Raw genomic sequence first — 11,509 nt, forward strand, 5'->3', positions numbered from 1 at the left:
CAGTTCATAATATCCAGCTAGAAAATTACTCTGGAGTAACAAAAGATTTTCTTTATGGACATCCCATTAGGTAGAGATTGGAGATTTTGAACGGCCTTTCTCAACTCCAGCAGGGCAAGTTACTTCCCAGTCCAAGTCCAACCAAACATTAAAACAAGTTTTGGAGAGATTCTACCCTAAGAGATACAGGCAAGGTTGTTCAGAGGAACAACTAAGGTGAGATGTATTTTGTGATTCATATTCTCTAAAAATCTAGGAGTGAAACAAGGAAGTTTTAAATTGTCATTGGGTACAATTTACTCTTGTGCTATATTTGCCTAAACCTATATTTGAAACTCATTTTCTTGCTAAACTGAAGAACCCGTTTTCTCTGCATGTTTCTAATCTAAAAAAAAAAGGACCATCATTAAGCACACATTCCAGCAAAAGCTGTACCAATTACTACACAGTGTTACAAAACCCAGTGATTTTGAAATTCTTATTTTTCTTTTCAGCAAATCTAAATTAAGTCTGTGCACAGACTAAAGAGTTACTGAAAGTAAAGGACATGAGGATCTGACCTGTTTGCTATTCTAATGTGCAATCTCTGGCAGCCAGTCAGATTGGCAATATGTTAACTTAGTGGACTTGCTAGTAAGGTATCACTTCATTTACAATGAATAACCTTCAAGTCACTTGAATCAGCGCCTACTAACATGAAAACGAGCGAAACAGTGTCATAAATTATCCAAAGTCAGTGATACAGCAGTTTTGAAGTCCAGCAAACATCACAGAAATGTTTTCCTCATTCTTCAGTACAGAGATGAGAAAACTGAAAGCTATTATCATATGCACATAGTAACATTATTACATTCTCAGAAGACAACGTGGGCATTCAAATGTATATGCATAACAAAGAGAAATTTATGCAATTCATTTCAAAGAACAAATTATGAGAGGTCCTGGATTAGACTAACTCATTGAGGATAAGTCAGATATCTGTTGAACTGTTCAAGTAGTCCCTAAACTACCAGTTGGCAGAGCTACAAGTCTGTGGCAGGGAAAGAATCACTCTATACCTGCCCTGTTGCTTGTATTCTTTTGCCAAGGGTGTGGTGCTGATCAGAAGCACCCTTTTTGGTAGCAGTGCACTAAAAAAACCCGAAAAACCCCAAACCCAAACATATGTTCCACATCTGCTACTAGCCACAGGTAGATATGTGCTAAGCTGGATGGATTTTTGGAATGACAACTGACATAGCTGTTCAGTACTGATAAAGGTAGATTGATTCTCTGTAGAGACACATTAAAAGCTGTCCCAGACTTTTTCCCTTTATGCTGCAACTGCTACATCAATATTTAATCATAACGTTACAGAAATTAGAAGATACTTCATAACGTTCACGTGCATTAAAATATTAAATGACACTTTGGATTTATTTAATACTGTATAAGTGATAGTTGTTGTATTAACTTAAATTATCATTTTAACGAATGCATTATTTTTTTGCTCATTAAACTCGCTATGGGGAAGCATTTAAATTCCTTTCAATAACTAAATTACATACTTCATTTCAACAGACAGCTTTGTCAGCGATTGTCTACAAGATGGATGGCTCTCCGGGGGCACAGTGCTGCAGACTGTGTGCGCATTTATCTCACTGTAGCCAGGAAATGGTCTTTCTTTGGTGCCAAACTGTTTGCAGCAAAAGTAAGAAACTTTACTGAGTTCGAGTGGTGGGGTTTTTAAAGATAAATATAATTTGCAAATAGTAACACCTCTTTGTTGAAAACAATTGTGTTGTATATATGAGGTGATTGGATCTCTTGTGAAATTACTGATTTGTTTAAGTCATATACTGGTGAAATATAATAGCTGTAGTACTAAGTATACCATAATAGTAACTTTCCAATACACTCATTGCTTGTTTGACATTATTAATCTAGGTAGTAACATTCAATTTCCTTATATCTTAGCTTGAGATAGCTTTTTAATGTTAGATTTTTTACCTCATAACTGGTAGAACATTGAAAAGATATCATTAACTGGCTACGAAAGCTGAACCTTGCAGAAGCACTGAGTGTTGTTAAGGGTATTTAGAGCACTCCCTTCTGTCCTGGCCTCTCTCAATTTCTCTTAAACCTTAAGAGTATCTTAATTCCCTTGATTCAAGTGACATCTGTGTTAAACAGAACTGTCACCTCATGCCTTATGTTTTATTAGGTAATCCCATCGTATCTATTATATATATGTATATGTATATAAAATTGCTTATCAGCACTCCGTTCTTTGTTTATGTACACATATGAGCTAATGAAAAAACGTTAACACCTGCCTTTTACTTTAACAAAGAGACTATACATTTTATTGGTCTGAGCACCGGGGGAGGCTTCAAGAGTATTAGGCTGAGTTCATAATTCTGCCACTGGCTGCCTACATGGCTTTGGGCAGCTGTTTCAATTTCTTTTCTGAAATTTACACTGAGAGGGAACTGATGTAAGATCTGTGGATGGACAGAGGTCTATAATAGATGAGAGTTAATAATTATACACACGTTGCTTCATTTTGAAAGAGTAATTAAAGAACATTTCTCTTTGTAGCCTCTGTCAATGTCCTCAGATGACAAGTCCTTCATATGGTTTGCTGTACATGAGGATGGCATAAGCATCCTGGATTACAGTTCTATGGTAAGTGAAATTTCTGGTTTAATTTTGGTCAAAGTAGATTTTAGTAGAGTATATGGGGAGATTCACCAGCATACTACATAAAAGATGGCATTAGCCTTCCATGCTAAGTTATCTAGTCTTTCTCTTAGAGCAAAAATTCCTTCCTTTCAAAATGCTGTAATGTTATCATCATTATAATAGCACTAACAATAGAAATAAGTAATGAATTATTTGCACAGAATTTATTTTTGTTTATCAGATACAGTTTTTATATCATTTAATGAAATGTTAATGTTTTAATCATTCAGATGTCAGGAGATCCATAGTTACAGTTCTTACAATAACATTAATTTTCTTTTCCTGGAGACTTCATTTTCCAATATTATTCATAATACATAGACTCTGCAAAGAGCAGTTACTTTAAAAGATTGTTATTTTCATTGTATTATTTTTGTTTAATAGTAGGTAATAAAACCCAGTGTTATTTAATTATGTCATTTTTGGCTCTGATTTTTCTGTTTTTTCTTTGATTTGCAATACAAGTTTTTGCAAAAAACTCACGGTAATCAGTGAAAAAAAGCAGTGCCTGAGAAGATCCCTGCTCCCATTTATATCCTGCAAAGAAACAGAATTGCATGGTGCTATTAGCAAGTGCTAATACTGAATATCAGAAAATTAAAATCTCAGCTTTATAATTGTACTGATAGAGGCCTTTTCATTACATTTCTTTGCAGTTAAATAAATAATAAAACGAAGAATATGAGGAGAGCAAACAGCAGCTCTCTATAGGGAATAAGCAAAATGAGTTTGCATTAGGCTGCAGAAAGCCCTACAAACACTATCCACTCCTAGAGCTGTGGCATTTCTGTAGGGTACTGCCAGTTTACAGTATCAGCAGGCCTCACTTGTTCAAGAAACCCTCAGTTTCCTGGGGTTATTCTGATTTTCTGTAGGAAGGATCAGGGCTATCAGCAATGATGTTGCAAGGGGTAGAGAAAATACTATTTCAAAATTAGGGCAAAAGGGGGTTTATTAACCAAAGGACATTGTCAGTTATGGTAAAAATACTGTCTGACAATGAAATTTAAATGTGAACATCTGCAGCAAATAAATATGAGTTGTAATGATAAATTAAATGGTAATCTTAACTTGAAGGCCACTAGTGTGGTTTTAAACATTGAACAGTAACAACCAAGGCATGGAAAACTGAGGAGCCTTGAAGAGCATTTATTTTTCATCAGGGATGTTGAAAAAAGAGAACAGAATTTAATTTGTGTGTATGCAAACTACATAATGCTGCACAAAAAGAAGTCCTGGAGTTAAATTCTTTTAGATGTCTCATACTCTGCCATTTATTTAGACACTGCTTCAATTTCAAATGGAATTGCTAAAATTAACTTTTCTCAAAGTCAGTCAAGACTCGTTTAAATGGAATTACAAACCTGAGTTCAAACCTGCTTGTATCTTTGATCTGATTAATTTGGAATAGAAACAGAGGCCAAACTGCAATGAAAATTTCTCATCATGAAGGTCTGAATGAAGCTATCCCAAAATTCAGTTAATTTCAAGACTCATAAGAGGCTAAGGCCATTGAAAAATACATGTGTAATTATATTTTTTAAAAGAAAAATTTGTCATAATCTGGTTTTTTTTGCACTGTCCTGCTTAATAGCTTTGTGTTTTGTTTTGGGGATTTTCTTTTTTAAGCGATTAACGGTTACGTATTCATATAAGAGCCTGATGACTTTCGGAGGCTATCAAGATGATTTTATGTTGGTTGTTAACAATGCTCAGACAAAGGACAGAACAACTGAAAAACACCTTTTTGCCATGACAAAACCAAAGGTTGGTATATTACCTGAAACAGTTTCCCACCATCTGCTTTTGTGCTATCTCTAGTGGGTAATCCTTAACAGATGTGAAAGATGAAACACCTTCTTTAATCCTAGCATTGTCAGATTATTGACTTTTGTTAGATGACTTTAAAGTGCAAAACAATTAGTAATGTAAGAGCTAACTGTGGCAATTCCGATGTGTTTCTTTTCACGTCCATTTCTGTAACATTGCAGATTTTTCATAGAAGGACAAAGAAGGGTATTAAGGACAGAAATTATATGCAGTACCTAAAACCTAGTCTGTTTGCTTGATCAGCACCAGAGATAATTTTTTAAAAAGTATGTTTGTGTTCTGCAGTGAAATTGTAGAACACACCATCTGAAAAATCAGTCTTGTGAAAAATCCGAGGATATTTTTACCTTTGGTAAAAAGAAATTTTCATGCTTTTTAAATCTGGAATTTTTTCTTCCCTGGTAAGATTGACTACATTTCTTTAAAAAAAAAAAAGATTTTGCTGTTAGTCAGAACAATTTGTGAAACAGAATACAAGATTCCACATATAAATTGGGGTCAAAACACAGCTGTTTTTTTCATAAATAAGCGTAGTAAAATACATCTGTTCAAGTTTCCCTCGGATTGTGCTGTTACAGAATCACAGAATGGTTTGGGTTGGAAGGAACCTTAAAGATTACCTACTTCTGCCCTTTCCTAACATGAACAGGGACACCTTCCAATAGCCCAGGTTGCTCAAAGCCCCATCCAAGTTGGCCTTGAACAGTTCCAGGGGTGGGGCATCCACAGCTTCTCTGGGCAGCCTGCTCAGTGTCTCATCAGTGGATCACAGTGTCTCTTTGTATGGATCACAAAGAGAAAATAGGATAAAAAGCTCTGGAAAGTCTTTATTCCGTTTATCTACCCTGCATCTTGACTTCTCTGAGCACTGGAGATTTTCTGGCAAAACTGAGGGACCACATTGTGAAAGCTTTTTTCCGGAGTGTCATCATTTTGGACTTCAAAATCTCTCTCAAAGTGAAAGAAGCCATCTCTCTGAATCATTTAAGACTGTGGGAGACAAAGTATCTTTGATATGTACTGATGGGAATAACATTACATTATTTGCAAGGAGCAATAGAAAAAAGCTTTATTAGGTATCTCCTCTCTCCCCATCATTAATTTGTAAAGTACAAGTACTTTTCCAGTTGATGGTGATTGTCACTTGCTAAAAAGTTAGCTATTTTTTCTGCAGTCAAAACACATCACTATTTTTCAAAGAGTTTTGTGTGTTCCTGTTATAGATTCTTGAGATCACTCTACTGATTGCCAGCTACATTAACAACTTTCATCAGCTGAAAGGAGCTGCTCATCACCTCTCTGCTCCAGCATTACTGGCACCTCAAAGTGGACAGAAACTCAAGGAAATGGGGAGTCAGCCACTTCTTGCAATCAACAGACCAACTAAATGTCCCACTTTGTTATGAAAGGATTATGTATCATGATAATCTTCATTAGAGGGTTTCTACACTGATAGAAAACCTTCTGATGTACAAGACATAGAGCATAAGCAGGTCCATAAACAAAAGAAAGGTGGACAGGTTTATATTCATTTCAGAGGCATGTAACAGGAGTAGCCCTTTAATTAAAGCCCTGGCCTGAACTGGAATGATGATGAGCCACTTTAGGGATTATGCTTTACTGGTGGTCACTTGTGCCCACAATTGTTCCCTGGCATTGGGAACAATTGTCTAGATTTTAATAGATTTTTCCAGATATATACTCAGGGACCAAACTCTCTTCAACTCTCTTCACCTGTTCATCTCTATTTTTCAAAATTATACCAGTTGTATAACCTTCATTTCGAAAAGGAATTTTGTTTAAAAGAACAGTCAAATACAAAACAATTTCCACTTCCAGAACTATTTTTATTTGCAATACAAGGACCATGGGACTAAAAAGAACGTATTGTGTGTAATTGTTTCTCCTCTAAAAAAACCCCAAGCATAAGCACATCGTGTAACTATTACAAAAAAGAGTATTCTCATGATACACTCTAGGCTTTGTTATACAGCTGTTTTACTTGGCAAATCTTCAGCCTTGGTCTGGTCCATTTCTAAATAAACCCTCTCTGCTCCAGCCTTTTGAAAAAATCTAAATTGTAAGGGCACTGTTTTTTAGTATAGTTTTGTTAAACAAGATCCTGTGCCTAATTTCTTTAATCCAGAATAATAATATAATGCAGATGGCAAGAATGACTCACAATTCAAAACAAGAATAACACAGAAAACCATTGCTCGAACTGTTGTGAGTAAACTTGGAGACATATAAAATCCATGTATAATATGTTTAATGTATATACATTGAGTAATAATATTATTTTGTAAAAGTCATGGGTTTTGTTTTTAATTTGTATTTATACATTTCATATTATAATACAAATATAATGTTCTTGCACACTGAAGACATAATGCTGCATCTGCACTATTGGACCTGGGAGCACTTTCCAGTTGCCTTTTTCAGGTACAAGCCTCAGTGCTACATAGGGTCAAATGTATAGAAATTACACCCAGGTTTTTTTTCTTCCTGTCTTCTCATTTTCATTTCCATGCAAATAAACTACTTCTACAGGCTCTGAAATGGATCAGCATTATCCAATAGATAATTATCCAATTAGATAGATAATTATCCAATAGATAATTTAGGTTCAGCCATAAAGAAGGTATTCAACATAAATCACTGATTTATATAGATTTTACAGTTTCCACTTCTGCTCATGCTAATAATCATGGATCATTAATCCCTTATTGCCAGCCCTCATTTTTTGTTTGGTTTTTTTTTAATTATTATTACTTAAAACTGGAGTAATTTCACAATTGAAAATCTCTGGTTTATGATATTTAAACATTTCAGATATATACATATTCATAGTGAGAGAAAAGGGATTTCCAGCTGTTTGCCCTCTGTGAAAGGTAGGGAGTATCCTCCCAAAGAATTAAAATAGACTGGAAGGGAGATACAGGCCATGAAGAGAACATGGTCTTAAGTGGAAAGGCAAACAGGCAAGCTGACTTGATAAATACATTTCTTCAGAAAGCTTTTGAAGTTCTTGCCACAGCTGCTTCAGTCCACAGGGCTCAGACACCACTCCATGAATGGTACCGTGGGCCACTGCTTTGTCTTGAAAATTACAACAAAATAACACACCTACTTATCTAGATGCTTTCACATTTGCAAGGTGGAAAGAACTTCCTGGTAACTTCCATCCCTTGGTGGTAGTTGTGGCACTAGACCCTTCTCTTTGACTGAGGAAGGGCCAGCAGCAGGAGATTTACCTCCTCATAGGCAGCCAGTCTCCTGCCATCCTCAAGGGAAGCATATTGGGAGCTCCAGGAGACCCTGGCACCAACAGCATCATCTTTTTGTGTTGCACCCTATGTGAAGTGATAGCATGGTGAAATTCATTTAGGAATTAACACCCCTTTGCAATCAGCAGAATAGTTACATTCCAGATTTGAGGTTGGCAGGGTGTTTACAAATTCAAACAGATGCTACTAAAGTGTCTCAAATATGATGACTAGAAACTTCAGTTTACAAACACAAAAGCTTTCATGTCATCCTGAAATTATGATAACCTAGAACACTCCAACTAGTAATTCTTTCCTAGTTGTCCAGTTTCAAATGATTGTGGTTCTGTTATTAGAAGGCAAAAAAAGTGGAGCATTTTGGTAGTGAGTTTGTCATATAGTTTTTAAAATCTTTGTTAAACTTGGAGACAACATGATATCCAATACAAACAGCTGATCTGCAGAACTGAGTTTTTTAAACAGCTTTCATTATCAGAGCCTTACAAACAGTTGTTTTATAAAGCAGCATACAATCTATGAAGCAGAGTATGACCTTCCTGCCTCCCTCTGGATAGGTAACTCTAGAAACTGCTTTGCTTTTTAGTGTTCAGGTCTCGCTGCTGCAGAAACAATTCATGCATTAGTTCCCCTTTTTATGGCAGCACTTTCCAGACTTACTAACTGCTCATTTTAGGTCACCATTAATCCCATACAGCCACATTAGCAGAAATGCTGTGTTAATTTTTATGAAATAAATGCACTCAGAATCACAGTTACCGTCACAACGCTACCTTAAACAATGGAGCTTCTTCCAGGATTTTGATTAGCAAGAGTGAGGTTTCTGTAGTGATAGTAACCTCAAGCAGACACTTCCCTTCACAGAATCAGCAGGTGGAGTCTCTTACACACGCAGGTACATTTCCAAACACAGCTATGCGTATCTCAGAGGACTTGCTCCATATTAATCGAGGTCCAGAGCTACCACACAACACAAGACAGCTAAATTGAAAATTCCAGAGCCCAGGCAGATAATCTGCCTTCCCCACCCAGCCCAAGCCTTATGACTAATCCACATCTCAGTCTTAACCTTGAGCCTCTACCAGAACAATTCATACTGTGCTACCCAACCCATGACTAAAGCCCAGGTAGGAACTAGACCTTTCTCACCACCTAATCTTCAGCAGTGCTGATACTATGGGAGCTGCCAAATGAGCAGAGACTTCTGGGACTGATGCTGAAGAACTTCCCATTCTCAAGGCTTGCAGAACCTAGGTTTTAAAAATATTGTCATGGTGAGATTAATATGTTACCACATGCAAGGAGACTTCACCTTCTGTCATGAATTTAAGAACATCTTTTGTGCTTGCTTCGAACTAGCAGTCAGAAGTTAATATTTAGAATTCAGTGTAAATTAATATATTACTTGAACTTCACTTTGCCTTCTCAATTTTGAGCAGCAGTGTAAGAGAACTGCTCATTTCTAAAACGCCTGTAGTACAGCAGGCAAATGATAAAACTTCGAGTTTTTAATACAATCCACAACATTATTGTTCTTTGTTATTTTGGATTTAAGGTTTTTTTTCAAATAGAAGCCTATATTTCCCTATAACAGAAGGCTGGTGTTGCTGTTGGAATCCCTTGTCAGACTACCACAGTTTTTATAGGTTTTAATTTTTCCTGAAGGAAAGAAGTCATTCTTGCATAAAGGAATTCAGCCCTTAAAGCTTTAGGTAGAGCTTTAATAGTCCATACAGTGTAGTGCAATCCATTAGTTTGAGTTAACTTTAACTAAGGTGATTAGTAACTCAGTAATAATGAATTACGAAGAAGAAGTTTTTTAGGTTTTGTTCTGTTTTTTTACAGTTTCTAATTTAATTTGGGCTTCAGTACACTTAATAATTGTACACCCTTGCACTGTGCTTCCCAGCTCAAATCTGTACTGCAGCATCTTCCAGATTTGCCATCTCTATCACTGAGTAAATCACTGCAAAAATACTTTGCTTTTTAATCTTATACTCTTGCTATTGCAGTAACACCTGCCTAGGTTATAGTGCCAGGAGTGATTCCTACCATAGTTTTGCTATCTTTGGCAGAGCAAGACCAGCTTTGTCCAGGGTTTTTCCTACATCTAGCTGCTGATTATAGATCAGCATTGGCTTCATATATATACCAAGATACCAGAAGTGTTCTGTTGAACTGAAAGTGATGTAAGAAATGCACTTAGAAAGGCATCAGCATGACCTGCACTGTACAACGTTGACCAATGAAGTTTCTGGATTTTAATTAGCAAGACGGTGATTTCCATAGGAGGCTAGCAAATTCTTTAGAAGATGCATGTAAAAACCTGGAAGTAAATAAAACCAGACAAAAGCAGCCATACAAATGCTTCTGGAACTGAAACTGAGTGATTATGCAAGCTAAATTTAGAAAAAAAAAATCTTATGTAAAGAATGGGCTTTACTTAGGTCAGTAGAAGGCTATATCGGCCTTCTTTGGGTAGGGAAGAAGGAACAGTTAAAATTAAATCTGTGTTAATCAGTATGAATGAGTCCACTTTCCTTGCATTGATCAAACAGATCAAATTATTTCATTTACGTTTTTCTGTCTCCACTCTCTCAAGACACAAAGCAGCTACTCAGCTACAGAAGGTAGCTGTAATTGTTGTCCTGGATTTTGGGGTCACTTCCCTGATGTAGGACATCCTATACCTCTTTCATATTCAGAGTCATCCTGCTGTTTTACTGCACCCTTTAAATGCTGCTTTCTGACCCAAGCCTAACATGATTTATGGACTTGATTTTTGATAGATCTTGCTTGAAATAATCTAGTCCCTGTTTGTTACAGCATCTTACTTTGTATGCCCCAGTAACTACAAAATCAAAGAATCCCAGAATGGCTAGGGTTGGAAGGGACCACAGTGGGTCATCTGGTCCAACCTTCCTGCTCAAGCAGGGTCATCCTGGAGCATATGGCACAGGATTGCATCCAGACAGTTGTTGAATATCCCCAGTGAGGGAGACTCCACAATCTCTGTGGGCAATCTGTTCCAGTGCATGGTGAGCTGCACAGTAAAGAAGTTCTTCCTCATACTCCGGTGGATCTTCCCTATACTCCTATGCATCTGTTTCTGCCCATTGCCTCACGTCCTACTGTTCAGCAGCACCGAGAAGGGCTTGGTTCCATCCTTTGGCACTCCCACTTCATATACTTACAGACATTGATGGGGTCCCATCTCAATCATCTCTTCTGGAGGATGAACAGGCCCAGCTCCCTCAGCCTTTCCTCGGAAGTGAGATGCTCCAGTCTCCCAGTCACCCTCGCTGCCCTCCGCTGGACAATAAAATAATTACACAATAATTATTCTAACATAAATGTACTTTCTTATACAGCAGTTCTGTATAAGGGAACTACTCAGGTCTCGTTTCATTCCCTCCACTGGTAACAAATCTCACTTAGGGACCATGAATAGTTTATCAGGAGCCAGTGCTTAACTCTGAGGTCACATGAGACTCATTTATTGTTTACTCATCCCTGGTTTCCTCCATAGCTGGAGTATTTTGCCCCTTCACAATAAAGGCTACAGTCTAAGTTTCCTGAGGACTCGGCGTCACCCCGGGTCCGGCAGAGAGGCGAGGGAACCCTGCAGACAGAAGCAGCCGGGACGAGCACAGCCCCGGGGCCGGGCCGGA

The 11,509-nt window shown here is 37.3% G+C and overlaps 1 protein-coding gene and 1 long non-coding RNA gene across 12 annotated transcripts in view; one reads left to right on the plus strand and one right to left on the minus strand.

Annotated features, from left to right (window-relative positions):
* LOC108495681 overlaps positions 1 to 11,502 on the minus strand; it is a 32,178-nt gene extending 20,676 nt beyond the window's left edge. For 3 of the 5 annotated variants that reach the window (XR_001874203.1, XR_001874199.1, XR_001874201.1), the window contains exons 1-4: positions 11,432 to 11,502; positions 11,033 to 11,150; positions 8,988 to 9,088; positions 3,208 to 3,261 (exon numbers count right to left, since the gene is read on the minus strand). This is a non-coding gene — a long non-coding RNA (uncharacterized LOC108495681). The remainder of the gene's footprint in view (positions 1 to 3,207; positions 3,262 to 8,987; positions 9,089 to 11,032; positions 11,151 to 11,431) is intronic. The other 2 variants (XR_001874202.1, XR_001874200.1) reach the window with 1 other exon arrangement.
* PLEKHH2 (pleckstrin homology, MyTH4 and FERM domain containing H2) overlaps positions 1 to 11,504 on the plus strand; it is a 58,103-nt gene extending 46,599 nt beyond the window's left edge. For 4 of the 7 annotated variants that reach the window (XM_017811629.1, XM_017811624.1, XM_017811626.1 and 1 more), the window contains 5 exons: positions 71 to 216; positions 1,561 to 1,690; positions 2,581 to 2,667; positions 4,354 to 4,491; positions 5,778 to 6,882. In XM_017811629.1, coding sequence (XP_017667118.1) covers positions 71 to 216; positions 1,561 to 1,690; positions 2,581 to 2,667; positions 4,354 to 4,491; positions 5,778 to 5,960 — 684 coding nt within the window. In that variant the 3' untranslated portion in view covers positions 5,961 to 6,882. Of the gene's footprint in view, positions 1 to 70; positions 217 to 1,560; positions 1,691 to 2,580; positions 2,668 to 4,353; positions 4,492 to 5,777; positions 6,883 to 11,367 lie in introns of those variants that run through there. The other 3 variants (XM_017811625.1, XM_017811628.1, XR_001874198.1) reach the window with 3 other exon arrangements.
* The last annotated feature ends 5 nt before the right edge of the window (positions 11,505 to 11,509 follow it).

Source organism: Lepidothrix coronata, unplaced genomic scaffold (genome assembly GCF_001604755.1).
Source record: "Lepidothrix coronata isolate B3197 unplaced genomic scaffold, Lepidothrix_coronata-1.0 Scaffold33, whole genome shotgun sequence".
NCBI classification, from domain to species: Eukaryota; Metazoa; Chordata; class Aves; order Passeriformes; family Pipridae; genus Lepidothrix; species Lepidothrix coronata.